This window comes from Micropterus salmoides, unplaced genomic scaffold (genome assembly GCF_014851395.1).
Source record: "Micropterus salmoides isolate LMB-PRFRI ecotype aquatic unplaced genomic scaffold, ASM1485139v1 Ms_hic_scaffold_8, whole genome shotgun sequence".
NCBI classification, from domain to species: Eukaryota; Metazoa; Chordata; class Actinopteri; order Centrarchiformes; family Centrarchidae; genus Micropterus; species Micropterus salmoides.
In genome coordinates, this window is record NW_024044570.1 from 15,182,719 (window position 1) to 15,207,229 (window position 24,511).

A 24,511-nucleotide genomic window follows, 5' to 3' on the forward strand; every position below is an offset into this window, starting at 1 on the left:
ATAAACCGGAGAATAAATTCCTGAAAGCGGTCGTCGTATTTTCTGAATGGTTATTATTGCAGGCTGCATTAATTTATAAGTACAGGCCTAGGACGATTGGATGCGACCCCATTCAGAGACATAATACAAGCTGCTGGTTATAGGCCGACGCTGTTGGTATTTGTGTTTAGGCTGGTGCATACGTGCGCGTCATATGTTGTGTAGCTGAGGTCGGTGTAAATTAATAGCAATTCACTCGGATGTTTTTCGAGGTTTTCCAAGGGCATCAGTGAGCGACACAGTGCGGCAGCGATGTGCACGTCTGCCGGCTAAAAGAAGCAAGTGGGAGGGATCCTGTTTCTGCTACTGTCGCTAGTCGTTGAGTTTTCAGAGTTATCGGCCATATCCAGGATTCAGGCACTCTCGGCTTCAGCTCCTCACTTGGTTCACCGCCTGGCTATAAGATGCGACGTCATGAGATGATCGCGCCTGGCAGATGTTGCTGTGTTGCAGTTGCACAGGCATAGATTGTCCGCTTCTTCTCGCCGTTCCGGGGATGCTTCTGTAAAACGGTTCGTATGATAAATGTTTAGTCCTCGCTTTGTGCTCGGATAGATAGCAACATTCATTTAGTATTCGGGATTGCATAAAATGATACCTGGATCTGCCGCATCAATGCTACCATCTGCAGAAGCTGCGAAATTGTACCAGACCAATTACGTCCGCAACTCCCGTGTTATCGGACTTTTATGGGCCATCTTCACTATCCTGTTCGGTATTGTTAACGTGACCATATTCTCACAGCCCTATTGGATTGGGGATGGCGTGGATACGCCGCAGGTCGGCTACTTCGGCCTTTTTCACTTTTGCGTCGGAGACGGAATCTCCAGAGAGCTGGCCTGCCAGGGTAGCTTCACTGAGTTCTCCGCTATCCCCTCCAGCGCGTTCAAGGCCGCCTCCTTCTTCATTGGAATGTCCATGATGCTGGTTGTCACCTGCATCGGCTGCTTCAGTCTCTTCTTCCTCCTCAGCACATCCACCGTGTACAAGATCTGTGGCTGGATGCAAGCAGCATCAGGTAAGCCCTTTTAATGAAACTGGGGTGAAGAGGGCTGAAATGGACCTTGAATTGGGGCTTAGAGGATAGTTTATTGTCACTGTATTCACAAAATGTAGAGAATGCATGTCTAAATATGACAATTATCCACTGTTATCTTTCCAGCTACAATAAACACAGTTACAGGCTATATTTTCTAAATAAAGAAATGACAGTGGTTTTGTTTTTTATATATTGGATCTTATCAAACGAGTGTATCTGGGGCCAAATTCTTTCTGTTTAGGGTCTCTGCCATGATATGTCTTGGAAACCCTTAAACCCATAAACACTTGGCTGGATTTTATCTGATTGATCAGTTGATAATAACACATTAATTGTCAATTGGAACAGCCAAAATGTATTTAAGCAGGCAGTGTCCAGGATCTCTAATGGAGCTGTCAGCCAACACATCTGAACAGACTGCTGTCCGTGGTGCTGAAGTGTTGCTGAGGAAATGGTGGCCATTACTACTGTATTTACACTTACTTTTTGACTGTATAAGCTACAGGTGTAATCACAATCTCAAGTGTATCTCATCGTATTACACAATATCAAAATAAAATCCTGTTATAGTTAAGCATTTACAAATATTACATATATGACATACACAACAGCAACAAATGAAGACATTAATCCCCTTGTTGCTGCCTTGTGTTTGCAGTTTCCAGTTAGGGGTGCACTGATCCGATACGATCATCATTGGTATTAAATACCTTACCTACACCTTAATACACCGATCTGGTATTGGCCATGAAGTGACCAATCAAATGCAAAGTTTTCTGTGAATTCGCAATTATGCTAGCTTTCATGAAAATGATCCCAGTTCAATGCAGTAAGGTGTAGCCTACTGATCAGATTTTACATTTAGGGAAGATACCCTGAGTTAAGGTATGGGGCTCGGTATCAGGAGAGAAAAGGTTGGATGGGCATATTTGTAGTTATTATCCTGTGTTTTGAATTTTGGTTTTGTTTCCATTAGGAACACGTATTGTGCCTTTACAATTAAACTTTTCTTTACTTAACAATATTCAGACACTGGAATCTTGATGTGGATAGATAGATAGATAGATAGATAGATAGATAGATAGATAGATAGATAGATAGATAGATAGATAGATAGATAGATAGATCAAAAATTATGGTCCAGTGTGACTGAATAGTATAATGCAGGAAAGTTGCTTATAGTAATACTTTTTTGTTAACTGAAGCAAATTGATAACTGATGAATTAATTCAGTAATAGTATACCATGGAAGAGGTATAGCTACAATGCAGACAATTATAATGTGTCTTTCTGTATGATCTGCAGTCTATCCTCAGCCAACAGTGTGTGTGTGTGTGTGTGTGTGTGTGTGTGTTAGAGTTAGGGTTATTGAGGGTGTTTGAATGTTGTAAAGGTCAGTGGTTCAGCTGCTGGCAGTGTTTTGTCACTGTAACTGTGGGCTAGTGTCATCCAGTATGAGTGGAGGCCTCCATCATCTGAATGGAGTCCAGACGTTGCCAAACATCGGTCTGCTCAGCTGTACCAGTGGTCGAAGCAGCGGGCTTCCTGTTCGCAGTAAACACAAATTCGGGGGATTATTTTGGAACAACTCCAGCTCAGTGTGTCATGTTGGGCGGAATTAATGCAAAAGGCCTGTCTAATGAGTAGACCGCTGGGCTTTGTGCCTCTGCAGCTAAGACATGAAAGAGAAAGCCAAGAAAAGAGACCCTGACCACGACAAGCTGGCACAGGGATGCCTAATGAGCAAGCCTGGCTGCTTAACACTGTCAAACTTCATTACACTTAGCTGAAGGTTAAACTTACGCTACCTTCACTTACTAGCCCTGTGGAGGACAGGTGGCCCACTGGCATCGGTAATGGGCCCCTTACTGTCTTGACAGGGAGGTACAAATCATCAATATGATGATAAATGGCAGGTTGGAATATGCTCGCGTGTGTGCAAGAGAAAAGGGGACTGTGGAACCATTCTTTATTTCTTAATTGCTCTTTTTTCTTTTATCCACATTTTCCTTCTTTAAAGATTTTGGCATCACAAATGAATGTCACATCTTGTCTCATGCTAATAAAGCAAACTGAAAGTAAAACTGATACAGTGGGGCAGCTTCTGGTCCAGGGACATGAATGATAGTCAGTATCCAGAGCACTGTGCTCTGCCTCAGCATCATCATTATAATTCTTTTTTGTTTTCTCATTATGAGGCTTCCTTTTTTTGTCTTTGGCACATATTTATATGGTCTGAAAAACAGCACATAACAGTACAACATGCCTCATTTAATAAAAAGGGTTATTCAGATTTTCCATGAAGCCCACGTAAAAGGGCTCAATGTTTGATGAGACAGCAAACTGCCAGGACATATTAGATCTCTCAAAATGTTGACGTCAGCCAAACAAAGTTGAGTGCAGAAATGCTCCTGCATCCATCCTGCCCTAGATGGACTTGTATCCTTCTTTTACTTTCCTCACCAGAGCTATTTCTATCTGTGCATCTGCTCAAGTCTGTAGCATGCAGATGTAAGCGTGTTTTTTTTCCTGCTGAGCTGAGCATAGCAAGCTACATAATGCAAAAGCTCCTTTACCTTATCTCTTTCTGCTACCTTCACACAATTTCACCCTTCTACGCATCTCAACTCATTTCACTTGCTCATTTTAACGTCACCACATCTCCAGTTCCACTCTCTTTTATACCTTTTTTCCTTTACCTCCCCTCCCTGTCCTCTTTACCCTTCTTTTCTCTTAATAAACTTGTTCCAGTGAGTACAATACATGCTGTCCATTTCTCTCTGAACCTTTTTATGTCCTGTCCTGCAGTTCTTCAGTGGGCTGCACGCCAATTAACTAAAAACACTGTGAGGTCAATGATAATTACTTCGCCATTTTATTCTGTGTCTACGTATGCTGTTATGTCAGCTACCAGCCCTTTTCTATATTTAATGAGATTGTTTCTTCTCAAAAACATGAGTCATATCTGTGAATGAGCAAGATGTACGCTGTGTAAAGTCAGCAGAACAAATGTGCAGACCGAGGGTGGCCTAGACTGTTTTCAAAGAGCTCCATTTACGTTTAATGGTCAGATTTAAATTTTTTGTTTATTTTATTAGTTCGTCTGTTCTGTTAGTGTGGGCTTGGTTGTTGTTTTTCATGAAATAATTAAGAAAGAAAAGCTTTGCTCTAGAATTCATAGGGAAGCAAAATGCCAAAATTGCATTAGGAAACATCCTCCACTTCTTCTTTGATGTCTTTGGTAGTTAATACTTTAGGGATTACGTTTCAGATTGTGCACACGCCAGCGCTTTATGCAGCATCTGCAATGCTTTCTCTGATGATAAGCCGATAATAAGTAAATTTAAACATAAGAAACATTTGTCTAATGAGCTACTCTCAGCAAGTCTATTTCTAGTGGCCCTTTGATCTAAAACTAAAAGTAGTGAAAAATTACCCAAGGTGACGAGTTCAGATTATTATCAAATTATTTGTTTTGTCCAACTAACTGCTCAAAACCCAAGATATTCTGCTTACTATCACATAAAAAAGAAAAAAAATTCTCACAATTGAGAGACTTTTTTTTGCATTTCTTGCTTGAAATAATTAATTGATTATAAAAATTTTGCTGAATAATTTTTTGTCAATCAACTAATTCATTGACTAATTGTTTTAAGACAAATTCCAACACGTAAATGAATTAGGCAAGTAAGCACTAGGTCTGACCTTACGGCTAAACTTGTGAATTTAGCTACTAGAATCAGAATCAGAAGGAGCTTTATTGCCAAGTAGTTTTTACACATACGAGAAATTTGCTTTGGTGATAAGGTGCTTCACGTAGACAAACATACAGTTGACATAAATAAATGCAGAAATATATAAATTTGGAATAAACAGATGCAAGTTATATAAGAATAATAAAAGAATAGAGAAAAATAATACAACTATTTGCAGAGAAAGAAGAACATGGAAGATATTTACATGTGCATTATTCCAGGTTTGTGTTGTGCAGACGTATTGCAAAGGAAGAGGATACAGTGTAGATAAGTATATAAAATTGACAAAATATAAAAATATAGAATAACGATTAACAATTAACAACAAATATGTGCAATATGCCAGGTTTGTGCATGATATGAAATAATATTTACACATGCAGAGACATTTGTATTACTTGAAAGGGGGGGGGGGTGTCAGTGGGGCCCACTTCATGCAACAAGGCGCAAACAAAGAAGCGCTGAACGCAAAATAGGTTAGTAACCTGAGTTTAGTAAACATGTTTAGCTCAGCATTGGCCATCTAGCTGCTTTAGCTTGCTTCTTGCTTTAGCTGCGACCTATAGTCGGTTAACCCCCGATTGTGTTATGAAAAGATGAATGATTGCTTGCCAAACTTGTGGTGGTAGATTAACATAATCATTTATGTCCCACTGGCTGCCATCAGTGTTAATTATTAACGTCGGCTGTGAACAGGTTACAGGTTTATTGTTGATCATATAACATTATAGTTTTATTTTGTTAAAACGTTTATAAGCTGTCATTAGTTGTACATGCATTGTACATTAGGTTACGTGGTTGTGCTCTGTAAGTGAAAAACATGTTACAGGTTTATTGTTGATCATGAAACGTTACAGATTTATTTAGTTAGACTTAGACTCTAACTCAGTGACTTGAGACTTGACTTGGACTCTAGCTCAAGAACTTGAGACTTGACTTGGACTCTAGCTCAGTGACTTGAGATTTGACTTGGACTCCAGCTCAAAGACTTGAGACTTGACTTGGACTCTTGCTCAGAGACTTGAGACTTGACTTGGACTCTAGCTCAGTGACTTGAGATTTGACTTGGACTCCAGCTCAAAGACTTGAGATTTGACTTGGACTCTAGCTCAAAAGCCTGTGAGCATCTCTGGTGTCATCCGCAAACTTCAGGAGCTTGACAGACTGGTGACTGGAGGTGCAGCTGTTGGTGTACAGGGAGAAGAGCAGAGGGGAATGAATGCAGCCTTGAGGTGAACCGGTGCTGATGGTCTTGAATCAGAGACATGTTTTACCATCTTCATGTGCTTCCTGTCCGTCAGGAAGTCTGTGATCCACCTGCAGGTGGAGTCAGGCACGTTCAGCTGAGAGAGCTTGTCCTGCAGCAGGGCCAGGATGATGGTGTTGAAGGCTGCTCTCAGTCAATATATCTTTGGTCACCTATTTCCTTCTCTCTCTGTATCATTATTCCTTCTCTCTCTGTATCATTATTAAAGTTGTATACAGAGGTGGAAAGTGGTGGAGCTTGGTATGAGAGCTGCACCTTTTCACTGCAGCCCTGTGTGCTTCACCTCTCTAGAGTAAATGCTGCAAATGAGCACTTTTGTCTGCATACCTATCCGGCCGTTAAAAGCAGGTTAGTGCTTGACTGAGGAAAGGGTTGATTCTGTTACTTCACCCATTGTTTTGTTTCCTGTGTTTGTACATGTACATGTGCATGCTTCACAGAGCAAATTTCAGTTTATTCAGTAGACATAATAGATGCACATCCTATGTCTGCATGCTAATACATGACCATGCCCAGGGGTTGATTCACTTTTTTGGCCACATGCATCGTTGTTGAAAAACAACTTTCTCAAGCTGCCAATTCCAAACAACCTTTTGCTGTAGTGCACATTAACATATAAATGAACAACATTTCCATTAAAATTTGTAAATAAAGAGTTACTTTAATTTGATGAAGTCCTGTAAAGCTTTGTCCATAATTGCCTTGATACCAAAGAAGTAAACAAAGAAGATTTGCCCAAACAAGTAATAACTTTCAGCAGATTAGATGTTTTTCATCATCAATTGACTTTTGCAGCTTGTTTGTCATTCATCCTTGAATGACCCTCTGCATCTTAATTGCATTCAAGTGAGTGAAGCAGACTCTTTTCACACATCATAACAACCTACCTTAAAGACTAAAGTTAAAATTGTAATTCTCCGTCAATACCAGTGAATTTTTATTTATCCATAGTTGTGTTCACTTCAGTTTGGTTTGACTTTGTGAAGCCCAAGGTAATGCAGTGAAGGGCTTGTCTTTTGAGGTTTTGCAAAATGCCACTATATCTCCTCGAATATTACTTAAAGCTGCTGAAGGATGAATATTTAATATTGCTGTAACAATGGATCAACAACTATGGGTAATGTCCGTAATGATGAACCTTATAACCTGACTCTGCAGCTCCACTCAGCTAAAAGGAGCTGTATACTGTATTTGAGGTTATTGGTTTGGTTTTGTGTCCCAAAACTTAGTCTAACCACTCTCATCAGCTCAGTTTCCATTCACAGCTGGAAACTATTTTCAGCACACAAGCTCTAAAAAAACAACTGTACACTCCCTGACCATTACCAAACGTTTTCTTTTTTTTGTACTTATTACTCCTTAAAAATTTAATAATATTACTTTACTTATTACTGGGTATTAAAAGTAACTAGTTACATAACTTGTTATGTTGCTATAAAACTAATATCACTAACATTATTAACTAATAGCATATTCATAACAGCAGCTAGGAGTATGGTTTTTACAAAACTTAACGTTTCTTAACGCCACTGGCTGAGATAAAAATTTAAATAAAGCAAATAAATAAAGTAAATCCGAACTACTGTTTTTCTGCACATTTATACAAGAAGTAGTGTTTTAACAAATCATTAAAAGTTGCTTAATGACATTTTCTCCTGACGAGTGCATGCATCATTGGCAATATCAGCCGGAGTTTCACATTGCTGTTCTGCTTTAGCAAATGCTTCAATAATTTAGATATACAATTGTTCGCATTTAAAAGCTTTTTGCTGGTCGCACAAAGTTTTCAACGGATGACAATGTTCTTTGCATCTTAGACTGTGACACTATAATGGCAGTAGCCTACTTACAGCTGTGGAAAAAACGCCCATCTCCCTCGTTCTCCATTATTCCTTTAGCTTTTTGGCTAACAGCTAACTTGAACAACATAAGGTTCGGTGCCCACTGACATACCTATACATAGAGTGAACATAATTTAGAATAGAAAGCAATGTACAGGATGATGGGAGAAATAAACCAGTAATTGATCAACACTGTCAACACATCACAACTGGCATTTTCCGTTTTCATTAAATGGAAAAATAATTACTATCAATTATCCAGATTATGCCTCCAATCTGATAAATTAATTGCCTGTGTCCTGTCTGTACAGTCTGTGTTGTTCAGTACACTGACCTGATACTTTCATAAATGCTACACTGGAACATCCGAACGGCAGCCTGTGACTGGAGGTTAATCTAACCTTGGACCTTTTTGTTATTCTACAGCAGTCTGTGACAGTTTGGGGGCTGCCGGTTATCATCATCATGTTAGAAACAGTCTGATGTGTCCAGTCACTCGTGCAGCTGCAGCTACATACAGAGCAAGGACTAATGTCTCTCTACAGAACATCAAGTCAGATACCCAGTGGGGCAAATTTGTGTAATGCAGAGAGTGAAACAACATAGGAGAGTACTGTCTGCTGTTTTGCAGTGTGGTGGATCGTGCTTTTAATGGAAAAACAGATTGACGGGGCTCATATTGATGTAAGTGACTTAACAAACAAGTTAAGACCTGAGAGACTATGAAGCAACAGAAATATTAACCCTCTAAATAGGCTTCAGAAATATTTGCCCGAAATCCACATTGTTTGTCTGGTGTACATGGCAGTGGCTGTCAGGTAGGAAAGACAAGTGATGACAACTGGTTTGGGATAATTGCACCGCCGATCTGTATTCTCAGTGGGTCTTTTCAGAGCAGCGCTGAAACTGAATGTGCTGACCCACAACCTTTTTTTCAATCCAATCATCTGGATGCACAACTCTGCCTTGTGCACTAATGCACACATGGCACATTGGATCAGGCAGCTCAACATTCAAAGGTAAGCTATGGATGATCTATAGAGCACAAAGCCCTCTCTGTGACTCTCCTTAGCTCTTTTTCTGTCTGTGTGTTCATCTGTCTTTAAACAGGGAACAATCAATCTTTCTTTTTTACCTATTTTGCTCACGTACACAGGTAATCTGTTTTCAAATCAACGCCCTTCCAATCCTGCATTTTTATGATTAGGGGAAACATAATAGCTAGTTGAACCATCTAATTATAGCCTGCAGGAGGCATACAGGTATTATTGTAAATGCAGCTTACTGTGGACAGCAGGAGGAGCGGGTGAATGGTGGATATCTACACACGCACAAACACACACACACACAAACACCATCACACATTTTGCACACATATACATAGTAATTTAAATGCATTCACTTGTCATGTGTTTTGGGGGGTATTTGAGAATGCAAAGCAGGTTTAATTTAAGAATTAATTAGCCCACACCTTGTGAGTTTGGGTGTAGCGCTGTAGAATACAAACTCTAAATGCCAGCCAAGTCATCATCGTGACTCCCCTGTGTTTTGTGTACCTGTAGCCCTGCGGGGTGTGGACTATAGATTTGCCCTGTGATCTCAGACGTGGCCTAGCTCGGGCCAGAGCTCAAGCGGGGAAGGCTGCTGATTTATTCAGCCGGGGGAGGGATGAGATGGGACAGCAAGGACTCTTGAAAAAAACTTTCGGTGCTGTAGTGACAGTAATTGTAGGCTTGCACATGTTCGTGTGTGAAGTGTGTGTATATGCACAGTGGTGAAAAGTACATTTACTCAAGTACTGTACAATTGTTAAGTACATATCAGAGTGAACTGTACTTTTTATTCCACTACATTGATTTAACACAGCTATAACCTAAATTATAAACTACAATATTGAAGTACTGCTTACATATTAATACATTAATAAAATTGGTTCAATAATATGACAGGATATGACTACTGTTAGTACTTTTATAGTTTTATTTAAGTAAAAAAAAAAAGTGCAATGGAGTATTTTTATTGTGGGGTATTGCTAATTTACAGTAGTTTGTGCTTCAGTCAGTCTAGCCCATAAGCACTATTATGTTAGAAAGAGGTGGCTGGAGGGAAAATTTATGAAATCTAGTATTTTTAATTAAATTTCACTTTCACAGAAAACACTATTGTAACTACAACATCATTGGCTGGTGCTCTGCAGCAGCCCCACTCCTGATGTTAACTGTTGTTGTTTTTGTGACTGAAAGAGCACAGTCCTGCCTTAACTTAGCTGTGACTGTTTGCCTCCATTGTCAATGAACTGGTGGCTCAGTCAGTATTTTCACAGAGAATTCAAAGGTCTCTTTTGATCTTCATTGCCCTTGCCAATCTTTATCCTCTGCGGAGGTACAGGCCGCATCTGAACCCGTTACATAAGCCCTCCACCCCAGCCTGACTCCCTCCTGCTCTGCTCACTGCGGTTTACGTTGCACTCCTCCCTCGATTCCTCTCCCCCTCCATCAACCCTCCACCTCCGCATCCTCACCTCGGCTTTAACCTGTAGAACCTAAATTTGTTATAGAGGCACATCTTGTCACTCCACCTTCACTTGATTGCAATCACTTGATAATTTCAGAGCATTCTGTGTCCCGATACTGTATGTCATGTTTCATCTGTAGGCATTCACATTTCTGACACCAAGTTCAATGTGTAACAGTGAGGCACCGTCTCACTGGTGCGTTCAGTAATATATAAATAATCCGTTACACTACTAGTTACTGGGAAAAGTAATATTACAACTACCACTGGTAGTTACTAAGAAGTAAGGAAGAACTGTACACGGAAACTTAGCTAGTGCAACCCAAACCAGTTTTTAATTGATAGACTGACTTGGGCGATTTTGGGTGTTAGGGTGTGTGTGGTGGTAGAGACATTTCATACTTTTCATCCTCTCCCGTTAGAAACATGTCTTTTTCTGTCTCTTTTTTGATTCATACATCAGGCTTGCACTGAAGCTGTACTCAAAATGATATTTCTAAAGATCTCATTCTAGTTGAGTTTTATTCCCTGTTGTAAAAGTCAGAGCGCTTCCTGCAGCCTACAGGTACTCCATAATATGCAATATAATCATGTGGGAGGATTATTTGCAGCACTGCAAGGTGGTTTAAAAGTTTTTCCAAGACTTATCTTGGCACAGAACAGAGATGATTTGATGAAATAAGCCATTTCCTGCTCTTCTAATCCTTTGAATTGAATTGGTAGGTAAGCTGTGGGCATTATGTGCTTGTTGTGCAGAAAATTGCTGAAGATGTTGACAGAGTAGGATACAGAGGATGCCTGCAGCTCCTTGCTCCCCTCTAGCAACCACTTAGTTTTGCCAGAACCTGAAGCAGAAATAGATTTGGACTGTAGACAGCTCATCTCAAGAAGCATCTTTCTTGTCTTCCAGGGGACATAGTTAGAGTCAGGTTTAAAAGTTTCCCTTGCTCCACTTTACACTGTATTCTTGACACTTTGGAAATATTCTTTTAGAGAATAGTCTTAAATTTGTGGCCAACCAGCTGTCTAAACAAATGTTCATCTCCTTCCTATGCTGTGTGAAACTATGAAACTCCATATATTTCTTTTTTTTCATAACACTGTTTAAGTAACAAGGCTATACTGTTAATATAAGAACTATGTTAAGTTAAGTTCCACTATATAGATGAATCATGAACATTTAAATAGCAGTTTAGAGTTAGAGTTTATCTGGATGCAATTATGGCATATCATTGTCATAATATTAGTCCTTCTTTCTTTGATACTTATTCCCTCATCATAGGGGCCTGAGCGAAGTCCAACGTTAAGAGAGGGTTGGTGCTGCCCACACTTCATTAGAGTCTGAACTGGCCATGGGAAAGATTACATTAATCAGTCTCATTCAACACCATCATCATTTGAGTACATAAAGTAGGTGAAGCAGGGACCGTATTTTCTTTAGTACTGAGTTATGAGAATTATGTGAGGAAGGCCAGTCACAGATGAAAACATCCACATAATTATGGAAGCCTACATAGATATCTGATGACAACATCAGAAAAGTGACTAAGGACAAACTCTTATATAGTCTGTGATCCAAATGGAAACAAATGGAATACCTCCACATTGATTAACAGGTCATTTAATAAACAGACTAACAGTAGGCAAAAACTAAATATTTGATAAAATATAGTGTGATTCTAACTTGCTCAGGTCCTTAAGTCATGTGAAGCTTATGATATTTACATTGTTTATGTCCTGAAACACAAGAGGTAAAACTGGTGATTAGATTGTGGGAGCAGTACAAATATCAACATGCATACTGAACATTTTTAGATGAACTTCCCATGAAAATTAAATTGTAGAGAGAGAGGTGAGCCACAGTGACAAATTAGTTTCCTTTAATTTCACAGTCATTGAATGGTACTATAATGCAGTTGTGAGCAGGCTGGCAGGAAACTCCAGCACATCGTATACAGGGTTGCAGAAATGTAAAATAAACGCAGGCTGACGCCAAACTGTCAAAACATGCAGAACCAACCATTTGGTCCTTGAAACTTTAGGCTATTCCTACGCTCCTACATCTCTATCACAATGTGGTGTTTGGGCTTGGGCTACTTGTCTCCAGTCTCAGCAACATGAGTCACCCAAGCACCCAGCCACACTGTCTCACTGCACTGGCAGGAATCTCACTATGCCTGGAGCTTATATACTGGGAACAGCCACGCAGACAACAAGCATCAGGGTTGCACCATGTCTTGAGAGGTAGTAGATCACATTACTAGCCAGTGAAGAGCAATCACAAGCTGTTATTTTGATCTGTTTAGATGTGAGTAATGATGTTACTTTTCTACCTCTTTTCTTGTGTTGGTTGGGTTTCCCATCAGTTGCTTCCTTTAAGAAAGAACATAAACAACTGTATAAGGAACCCCTTACACTTAATTAGTAAGATAGCCCACATTCAGGTCACTATTTCATCTGTTGGAGTGTAACATTAAATTGGCTATTACATTAAAGCAAAACTTACCTATGCATATTCATGGAAAGCCCCACTGGGATAAAGACTCCCAGAGCATCTTTTTTGAGCTGACTTTTAGTTTTTTACCTTAAATGCCACTTTGCCAGCCGTGGGCTTTTTCACCAGAGAGACTGAGTTCAGTAAGCACACTCTCTTATTCATCAGCACCAAGATGTGTCACTATGAGAAGTGACAAATGATTTTCAGCACTTAAGCCACTGTGTATATTTTACACAAGGGGCATGTTTGCCGATATATCCTGTATGTCTGTGTTTGTGTGCAGAGGTGGATCCATATGCAGTGTGAGATAGAGCAGTTGGGGATGTGTGTATGCATAATTCAGTTTGTCACAGCTATTTCAATGAGAAGAGGAGAAATAGGATCCACAAAAGACTGTGGGAGCTTAAAGAAATGTGAATCCCTTTTCATGGCTGCTTAGATATGCTGCAGATGTGTAAGTGTTGGAAAGGGCATGGAATACAAATAACTGTGTATTTCCATTTGCCACACAGTGCAATCAATGACATGCCTAAACACTGAAAACACAGTAAAACATGAGTTGCCATGGACGTAGATTCAACCATATGGTCTTTCAAGTGTAGTATACAGTGCATGTGATTTATTTTTCTTTGTCTGCAAACCATATACACAAATCCAATCAAGCTGCTGCTTTCCAGGTCAAATTGGACCTCCCGTCACCTACACTACTTGCAAGGGAGACACAGAGATTACAGGAGGCAATGCGATTCTTTCAATAGCAACGGGGTTTAGTAGTCTCTCTTTGAAAATGAGCTAATGTGCTTCTGACAAATCTACTGCCATCATACCATGTACCATCTGCCTGTCTACCATCGGACTTTCCTGTAGCGCTGTTCACACTCTGCCCTACCTAAGTCATTACATAAGCTGCTGTTAGCATCTCAGTCCTCAGTCAAGTTTTCCACTTACATGGTTCTAGTCTTCTCATCTAGACAAACCGATAAACAGAGAAAGGTGTATGTGTGTGTGTGTGTGTGTGTGTGTACGTGTGTGTGTAAAACACAAAAACTCCAGCCAGGGATCATGACGTTTATGTGGTGCTGGGTACTTGCTGGCGGCCACACACAGGGCCGGAGCATGACACCCTACATGGGCTCTGTCTCTCACCACCTCTTCCCTCTCTCTTTCTCTTGTGCTCTTTCTCTCTCTCTCTCTCTCTCTTGCTAGCTCTGCCTCCTAAACTGTCTCTCCTCTCTCTGTGCCTGTCTGTTTCTCTCCAGAGAGAGCAGGAAAGAGGCAGAGAGAAGGGCAAAGCTGAAAGGGTACGGTTATGCTGTCAGTTAATATCTCGTCACTGTTCCAAATGACAGCTGAATTCTGTCAGGCGGGCTGCTTTTTCTTTTGCCAGGATTTGGAGCACACCATTTATTACTCCAGCATGAAGTTCTACTTGAATGCAGACTCGTTAAGTCCCCTATTTAGCATTCATAAGCAATATACAAACATTTAATCAATAGTTTTAACACACTATAATGTAGTTGTAAGCAGCTATGAGGTTAATGTATAGTATTTGTCAACAATTATAACTACAATACTATAAAAATTATTACTCTGTTCTCCTATATTGTCGTAGTGTGTCCAACCTCCACTTATGGGTGCCCACAGGAGGAATCATTGTTGTCGACAAATACATTAATAAACACAAACCTTTAATTAAAAACTAATTCCTAATTTGACTCCTATCCCTTTTACTGGCCTGGTGTGGCTACATGTTTTGACAAATAAACACAGGTCTCAATTAGACCCCTGGTTCTGTAGATGTATAAAACCTCTTAAAGGCCAGCAAGTTGCCTACTTGAGGTTGTTCAAAGCTGCTTAAATAGCGCATTCAAATATAAATGTTTAAACTTATCTCAATATGGACATGCTTAACATTGTTACATCGAACAGATTCTCCACAATTCAATCGCTCACTTCATTTTACAGAATCTATGAGCACCAAAGTATAATTCATTCCGATTTATCGGCATTAAATGGTAAGCAAGTAAGACGAAAAAGAAGTGGTGACTCCCTACTTTTGAAGTGGTAATAAAGTCATAATATGTGTCCATTTCTTTATTATTTATATTCCTTTAGTTTGTAAGGGTCACCAATCAAAAGAATCAAAACAGTTTTTCATTAAAAATGAATCCAAGTTGAAATAACTACATTAACACTCATCCTTTTCAGGTAGGCTACTTTGATATGGAGATTTCTTTCCCTCTTTCTTTCACTCTGTTCATGAGGTTGACCTAGATGTGCTGTCTCTCTGAGCTAGATCAAATGATAGGTAACTAGGTAACTGATAGGTTATTAGATAAGCCTAATTTTCATTAAGTAATTAAGTGATATTCATGCTGGTTTACAATTTGATTTCCCATCTTCCATATTTTTGGTGTATTCAAATGCTTTGTTTTGTCCTACCACAGTCAGTCTACACTGATTTAAAACAGAAAATTAGCAAATTGGAGTAGCAGTAAATATATTGATTGATATTTTTATTTTGTACATTTAAAAAAGACACATATATATCATATATATACCAATCTATGTATTGTATTTTTTAGATAGCCGAGATGACACATTTCCTATTTAGCATCTGTGTTGATTTTACTGACTTTCACTATACAGTATGACCGTAATGATGTTTGAATGAATGCATTACAGCTTATTTAACATAGCAATGAACACACCATTGTGTTTAGAAATCCTATATATCGAGTAAATATTTTAAAAATATTTTTGAAGCGTTTAAATACATAAGAACGCCATGCTGCCTGTGAACCCTTCTTTCATCCTTTGGTATTTGGTATTAACATGGGTGTACGCTGTAAGGTGCCATAGTTTTTGTTTTTCCTCTGTGAATTTTAATTAAGCTCCTCATTATGTAAGTGAATGCTGCAATGGTCCTGCTGGGCTGTGTTGTATGGTTATGGATTAGTTGACTCCAGGCTTACTGTTACAGTATATGAGGAGACATGTGCTCCTCCTCTAACCACAAGCTGTTTTGGGAAACAGGAACGGCATATGTGGCACCCTCTGTTGGTATAATCCTTGGCAGTGCATCCGTCAGAGATGTTCATCTGCAGATGCAGGCTTTGAAGTAGATATTTCATAGCGTTCAGTAGTGACTGTGACAGATATTTTACTTTTTTTGTATCTTTTGTTCCATTTTGGTCTCCCTCCCCTGATGCTATCATTATTTGTCAGTGTACAAGTCTTTTATTTGTATTTTTCCTGCACCCTCTGTCCCTGTCTTTCTCACCTGCTCTAGAGTTCTGTGCGCCTTTTCTCTCTCCTACTGAGCCTCAATGTAATATTCATGATGGTGTTGAAATGAGCCAAAGGCATGCTGAAGACACCCAGAAGAATGTGGAAAGGCATGTGTTACATTTGTAGTAAATGTATCATGAGGGAGCGAGAATAAAAATGTGTATAGATGAAATGTTATTTTGTCTTCCATGGCACTCCCTCTGTTAAATGAAAGGTGTTACATAAACCCCATGATATACGTAGCATTCATGCAGTTAACACAAACAGAAAATTGCAGGCTTACACAAGGTGAAGCAGAAGTTGGATGTCAACACCAGGGGGACTGAACACAACAACGGACAATACATACTGGAGCACACCACACATACACAAGCTGGCAGTGCAATTAACCACAGGTGGGATACATTAAGAATCAGGGCAGAGCTAGATAAAAACACTAGACACTGACATACAAAATAAAACAGGAAGTAAAGTACGCAATAATACACAAGGACAAAGGTAACAGATTTCAACTGAGAAGATGGAACCAATGATCAACTGACAAAACATAAGGAGCCTGAACACAGAGGCAGGGAATGAAACAGGGACAGGCATAAACAAGAATAAAAAAAGAAAACACTAAAAACCAAAACCACGACATATTGCAGGTTTAGACAAATATAAAATGTGTAACGTGAAATTTAACAACAGAATCCTAAAAGGCGAACTATATCAGTGCAAGCTATCTTAAACAATTCCTGAGCTAGCTAGCTAGTTTTGTTTTTGCTAGCAGTTATGGTGGATTAAACACTGTTTACATGCAGACTGATATTTAAGATACATTTTGTCAAGGGCATACAGAGGGACCTTTGTCTCCTTTCTTCTGCACTGACTGCATCCTCCTCTGAACACAACTATTGTTATAGCGTTAACTGATTGTCAAACACCTTGCATTGTGGCACAAATGAGAACGTCAGGTCTACACTAAAGAAAGCATGAGGACTCTTTTTATGCACTGGAGCTAGAGATATTCTGGTTAGCCCTGAAACACTTTACATAAAAGATTAAAAGGTGGTTTGGTTCAACAATACTGCCACCTTTTTATCATGGCAGGGCCTGCTCTGCTGTTTTGGTTTCATGTTGTTAAGGCTGAAGTGGACCTGTTCACTGTCTGCCTTCTCACTGGTCACAATGTACAAAGCCTCAGTGAATCATGTACGAGATTTGACAGTCTGTCAAATGGAAGATATTTGACAAACTGTCATGCTATACTATATATATTGCTCGGGTAGGCTGAGTGACATAAGTCCTAGCAAGGCTCTATCACAGCCTGTCAAGGCCAAGTCTTGCTTGAGTAAAAAGGGTCTGTATTCAGTGGTTGTTGTAGTACCATCATAATGTTACTGTTACAATATATGACCCTGATTTCTGTTGCTTAATCAATTGTTGTCTGCTCACATAGCTTTTAAGCAATGTGAAGGAATATTTTCTGTGCCAAATACCTTAGAAATGTCTGAAATAGAATATTTCATTGCGGTATTCCTCCATCAGTCCATCTGAGCCTGAATAAGTACCTGAGTCCTTGCTCTCTGAACCACTGTGTGCATATGAATATGTTATGACAGTGCCATGGGGGATGTAGAAGAGGAGTCGAGAGGATGCTCTGCACTATTAGGTATGCAGTTTGTCTGCAGCAGATATTGCTCTGTAATCCCCGTCTTACTCACTTTCTTCCCGTCTTACTCACTTTCTCTCACTGAAACACACCCCAATGTCTTTCAGCGCTACCAAAGACTGCAGCAGTGCTGTAACAAACTGCAGTGAGTGAGTGCATTAATGTGTATGTGTAGGCAGCTTGTGTATATGCATATGAGAAGAGAGGATGTTGTTTTCACTTTTGGTTGTAAGACTGTAGAGAGGCCAGAGAGAAGTTACACATAAGGACATTGATGCATAAGTTACATACATACATTCCTGTTTAAAAAGTAAAAATAAAAGCAGCATGCAGCTCCTCAAAAACGCAGATTATGGGTAGCAAACTAAAATAATGTTCAAACTCTTAAATCCTAAAACAATACAATAAATCCAACAAGCAACATTAAGGGAGGAAACATTGCAAGAAATTGTTTTGGGGATAAAAAAAGTGGGGAGTATGTTATATTATTGATGTGCAATGCACTCTGGATAATTGTGCAGTCAGCTTCTTTTTCCAGGTCTACTGCTGTTCTGTTGCAACATTACCTCAGAGGAGAACCTTATCCAAATTAAAGCTGGGAGAGATTTCATCCCTTGGGCAAAAACTGAGAGTGAGGAGTACTTACAGAGTCCAAAGAGGGAGAAAATGGACTTTGTTTTCTTTCTTTTTTTCCTGCTCTGTTCGCCGCAGCATTACCTCAGAGAAGAATTTCTTTTCAACTGAAGATGGGAGCAATCCAAATTGAAAATTAGGGGAGCTTTTACCCTTTGGGCAAAAAATAAGAAAGAGGAGTGCTGCAAGTTAAAATTAAATATTACCACTATTTAAAATTAAAGAGGACGACAGACGTCCATGAAGTTGTGTAACAAAACAAATTAACTATGTGAATATGAGATAATACCAGCCAGTTTGTGAGGACATTTCATATCATCAGAGCTGTTAGTACACTCTAAATCTCTTTCTGCTATTGAGTCTGGCTATGACTGTTGCTCTGGCTGTTTATTGCTCCTCCACTGACCCTCTTTGTGTCCAGACACTTATTTCCCGCCTAAGGGAGGGAATGAAAATCAATGTGATAAATGCGAAAGAAACACAACAAAATCTCCAGAGCGAAGAATAGATGGGTAGGGATTTTTTTAAAGCTCTTGAAATGATCATTCTTCTTCTTTATCGCTCATTTCCCCACAAAATCTCATTATCCCTTATCTCATTTATTAAACTGCACTTTCCCCCCCAAACTCATTTTTGTGCCTCCTTCCTCTCCTCCTCCCTCTTTTTCATCCACTTTCCTTCCTAATGTTGCCACCTCTCCCCAGGTGTCTGTCTGGTGCTCGGTTGCATGATCTATCCTGATGGTTGGGACAGTGATGAGGTCCGGCGGATGTGTGGCGAGCAGACGGACAAATACAGCCTGGGGGCCTGCTCAGTACGTTGGGCCTACATCTTGGCTATTATGGGCATCCTGGACGCTCTTATCCTCTCCTTCCTGGCCTTTGTCCTGGGGAACCGGCAGGATGGACTCATGACAGAAGAGCTGCTGGCCGAGAGCAAGGGTGAGAATGTACTAGCAAATCTGATAAAAAAAAAAAAGATATTTTATTGATGTCCTTGGGGAAATTCACTCTTGGCTTGTGCAGTGCACTGGAAGTCAGGGCCATGTTCAAGGTAGCGCTCTAGGAGCATGTTGGGATTTGTGCCTTACTTAAGAAAGCTTCAATAGAACTTATACTTGAACTAGAAATTATATGTTTTGGGTGTAGCCTCTCCAACCATCCAGACTTTTCTCACTATTTAGTAGTAATTTCTGTTTTTAGAGTTAGTAATATTTCTCCATTTATCCAATTATCACATGTACAGTGAATGGACTGGAAAATTATTCTCCTAAATTTCCAGTTATCTTAAATCTTGGTTATAAATCTCAGAGTAATTTCTTTGGCCAAGTGGTACCAGTTTTTTTTTGCTCTAAAAGTGCACTCTCGGTGCAGTTTGTGCTGTAGTGGGCTGGCAGAAGCACTTAAAGTAAATAAGAATACGTTAAAGCTCACTTTAAAAATATACTCATCATTTATTGCAACCCATGTGACTTACCACCAGACTGAAAATAGAAAGTGTACACCCATTAAGGCAGTGATAAAACATACACTAGTCTGGCAAACAGATTATATGAGCCAAGTTTGTAAAAGCATCACACTCAGTATGCGCTTGTATTTATGACAAAAGAGTCAAAGTTTTTGATGTAATGAGCTTTTGATGCAGCCTCTGTAAAAACCTAAAAACTAAATGGGGTGACACGCAGTGGATAAGACACATGCCTTTGGTGTGAGAGACCTGGATTCGATTCCTACACTGGTGGATGTGCCACCCTGCTATGCTATGAATGAGCTATAAATGAATCTGAGCATAACTAAAAGGACTACGTGGGCTGCTGCTTTTGAATAATGCTTTTGTGTAACATACTAAAAGAAAATCAGCAACAATCAATGAGCAACCATGTAGATTGTAATCCCTTAATAAGCATAACTGTTGTCCACAAGCCTAAAAATGACCCAGTTTAATTATAGCCATGATCATGGTCTCTTCTGAAAGGGAAGTAAGTGAACTGAAGTTATTTTACCAGGTTTTAACATCCTTAAAATGTCAAATATCTGCTATGATCCACCATACAGTCAGGGGATGTGATGATTTAGTCATGGAAATGGCCTGGCCTACACACTTGTGTCCATGCATATGTAATTGTTCATCACCATTACAGGTCTACACAGGGATTAGTATGTCCATGCCCTGTAATTTGTGATGGAACCTGACAGCAATGGGCAACCAACAACCCATTTAACAAAAGTGGGAAGAATGAGAATGAAGGAGAGAAAAGACATAAAGCTAATATTTTAAAGGGGCAGAAGGCTCTTGGATTATGCAATTTCTATTTTCTCATCTTAAACTAACAGTGACCTTCAAATGAAAAATATAAGATAAAGACACAAGATGAAAGATTTATTGAAAATGTTACAGAAGAGAAAACTTGAATGGGATTATCAGTAGCTTTACCAGTCAATAAACAGCCTCACTGTGCAGCCAGATGATGTGCCATTCTTTAGTTTAGGGCTCTGGAGAATCTACTATGAATAATTCATTACAGCGCAATGGTCTTTTAATGGAACATTTAGCTCATCTGTGGTGCCATCTACTGGTGTTTGTGTGCAATACAAGTTAGTGTGAAGGATGAATGTGTTCAACGATGTGTGAACATGGAAGTCTATTAATAGCATGACCTTGAGAGATGTGTTGTAGCACTTTTATATTTTTCTCTGTGTTTCTATTTTTGCAGAGGGGGGCAACGCCTAACCAAATATTTAGGTAGGTAAAATAAAACGTACCATTTGTGTCCCCATGTGCAATACAACAGTATAGTGTAAATACATTTTTTTCAGAACTTAAACAATTTACGCTATTCTTTTCTTTTTGCCTCCTGTAATCAGCTTCAGCAAGCCATAGAAGAAGTAGCCAGATCCTTTACATAGGATTAAATTTATGAATTTGTCATATGTTTACTGTATAAACATACGTACGTATGATCAGCAAAATACACTCAAATGTACTCAATCCGCAGAAATCTTTTTATTAAATATTACATTATTAGACTGTTAACACTGATGCAACATTGTACAAGAGGCATGTTACTGTTGTAGCTGTAGCTTAGAGTTAGTCAGGTCCGCTCCAATACATCACAGGATAAATATGAAAGATGGTTAATGGGGTAGGAAAGAAGAAAAAACAAGGTTTAGCTGCATCAATTTGTATTAATTTTAAGACATTTCTCTAATCATTGCTTTTTGTGATATTTTGGATACTTTAACCTCTCCGGGCCTCAAACAGTTATTTAAATTAAACCATTTGAGTCTAGGAAAAATCACTCTTAGAGATACTGCATTTTTGCAAGGGGTCACAAGCCACTAAAGGTTGGGAATCACATTGCATTTCATAAACTGATTGTATGTTTTAAATGTAAAATCTTAATCTGAAAATCAATTAATAACTATAGCTGTCAAATAATTGTAGTGCATCAAAAGTGCAATATTTCCCTTTGAAATCTAGTAGACTACAAGTTTAAAGTAGCATTAAATGGAAGAAATACTCAAGTAAAGGACAACTACCTCAAAATTGTACTCAAGTATAGAACTTCTTGCATGCTTAGTTCCTTTCCACCACTGCCTTCAACATTTACAGACACACACTATTTCTGTTTCTATGTTTCAGGTTCCTAATTTTCCATGTGTCTGTCTTCACAATGTTCCAGTCCCTCAACATCAGCTTAAAGGAGGGAGCCCACCCGGGTCTGCAAAGGAGGAGATGAATACTATAGAACCAGCCAGCCTGCCTTTCATATCTACCTGCCAAAAAAACAGTGTAACCTACCCTTGATGTCCACCCATCTTGCTTGCAGTCCCTAAACCATCATCCCTAGCCCTTAGTTGGAGCCCAATACACTTTTATCCCTATGTGTCTACAGAGCTAACCCTAGCACAACATTGCATTGACCATGACAGGGGCAGAGACTGTTATCCTATTGAGAAGTATATGGACTACCCACTACCTACCTGAGAAGGCACAGGGTTGACATTGTACATCTGCAGTACGAGCAGACAGACACAAACACACACACACACACACACACACACATACACACACACACACACACACACACACACACACACACACACACACACACACACACACGCACACAAGCGTGCCACCTCACTCATATGCACAAACATAACTCTGTAACACATGCACATACATTACGTTCAAACAAAACATTAACAAACTGTAATTACAAGTATTAAACTATGTTACCACTTAGCCGTGTGTACCACCGTCAGAATGTGTGTCATGTTTTATTTGTGAAAAGAAGAAACTACTCATTTTCAGATAATATCGGGTTAATGTAAATCTGTTGTGTTTCATAATATGTAAGGTTTGACAATGAAATGAAAGTTTTAGTTTCTCCTTTTGCCCTTTGTTCCTCTTCATTTATTAGAAAAAGATATCTAAGACTATTTTATAAGAATATTACCATCCAAAAGAGAAAAAACTTGTATTACAAAGTATGTACAGTGAATATTAAAGATGTTCTAGGAATTTTACCTAAACCCATTCAATGCCCTGCTAGCTAACTTTGCACAGCGCTTCAGTTTGAGAAGAAGTCTAATATTTTATAGTCTGTGGTATCTACACTGTGATGGGGGCTACTAGGACTGTGTGCTCCAGGACTCGTAACTGCTGTTTGAGTACGCTTCTGTATGTGTGTGTGTAGTCTGTGGATGTGTGTGAGTGTGAGTGCATGCACATATGTGACTGTTGGTGTGAATGTTTTGTGTTTGTTGGGCTAGTGAACCCAATATGCCAGCCTCACACCCAATTGTCCTGTTGTGTAGCTAAATCTCTGTCTCTGTCTTTGATCCCAGCTCTCTTTTTCTGTTTCGCTCTCTTTGACTCCCTTTCTCGCTTTGTTTTGTTGGGACATACAGGTTATCATGATGGCGTCACAGTATTATGTGTAGTGACTAGGCCTGAGGAGTGAACTCCTGGATTGTGATGGATTAGTGAAGCCTGTCCCAGCCTCGCCTCTGGATATGTTCCTGTGTAAATAGATATTCTATAGATACCAAACAATTGACAAATATGGAGAGGGAGGTTAACTTAGAACAATTAAATAGATAACTTTAAGAATATATGAACACTTAATAAAGATTTTCACTGTAAAACGTTGTTGTGGTCTTTTTGTTAATTTTGACAGAAGTACATTTTTTTAAATGATTTTACATAAATGAATGAATAAAGATTACGTAACTAGTAAGGTCAGTACCACTACAGTTGTATAATATCTTGAGTGGCACTGGAGGGAGCTTTGTCAAGCCTGAAAAAATTTTGGGTTTGGAGATTACAAATTTATAACAGAAATCCTGCATTGCAATACCAGGATGAGAAGTTCTAAAGACATGAGCATAGCCAGGGAAGGTTTATTAGTCATCCAATTGAGTGGCATTATGGGAAATGTAGGACTGATGTTTTGTGAATATGACCCATATTAGGGACTGAAAGTCAAAATATCTCAGCCTTTGCTGCAGCGAATTTGACCATTCTTTTTTAAAATATGTCTCTAAGTCCTCCAAATACATGGAAGTGCATTAAAAAATTGCTGGAGTACCCCTTTAAAAGGGCCACATAACAAATTGGTTATGTTTTGTGAATATGACCCATATTAGGGACTGAAAGTCAAAATATCTCAGCCTTTGCTGCAGCGAATTTGACCATTCTTTTTTAAAATATGTCTCTAAGTCCTCTAAATACATGGAAGTGCATTACAAAATTGCTGGAGTACCCCTTTAAAAGGGCCACATAACAAATTGGTGCATAACACTCAAAATGTGTTTGAGGGAAAAAATAATAATAATAATGCATTACATTAATATAGCGCTTTATCATTGAAACTCAAAGCGCTTCACAGTGAAGTGGGGGGCCTCACCTCAACCACCACCAATGAAGAGTAACGAAGTATAAGAGAGCTAGAACACATTATTGCTTGACATGTGCCT

The 24,511-nt window shown here is 39.2% G+C and overlaps 1 protein-coding gene across 1 annotated transcript; it reads left to right on the forward strand.

Moving 5' to 3' along the window:
• The first annotated feature begins 7 nt into the window (after window positions 1-7).
• LOC119894424 (LHFPL tetraspan subfamily member 3 protein-like) lies at window positions 8-23,680 on the forward strand. Its single transcript, XM_038707168.1, has 4 exons — window positions 8-1,057; window positions 19,235-19,471; window positions 21,244-21,272; window positions 22,173-23,680. The coding sequence occupies exons 1-3, from the start codon at window positions 631-633 to the stop codon at window positions 21,258-21,260; spliced, it is 681 nt and encodes a 226-aa protein (XP_038563096.1). The 5' UTR covers window positions 8-630; the 3' UTR covers window positions 21,261-21,272; window positions 22,173-23,680.
• Window positions 23,681-24,511: the final 831 nt, after the last annotated feature.

What these genes read in the sequence shown, in the direction of transcription:
- LOC119894424 (XM_038707168.1), top strand. Translation starts at nt 631, where the DNA reads ATGATACCTGGATCTGCCGCATCAATGCTACCATCTGCAGAAGCTGCG. An exon ending in CTGGATGCAAGCAGCATCAG is followed by an intron (nt 1,058 to 19,234) that starts GTAAGCCCTTTT and finishes ACCTCTCCCCAG; the next exon opens with GTGTCTGTCTGGTGCTCGGT.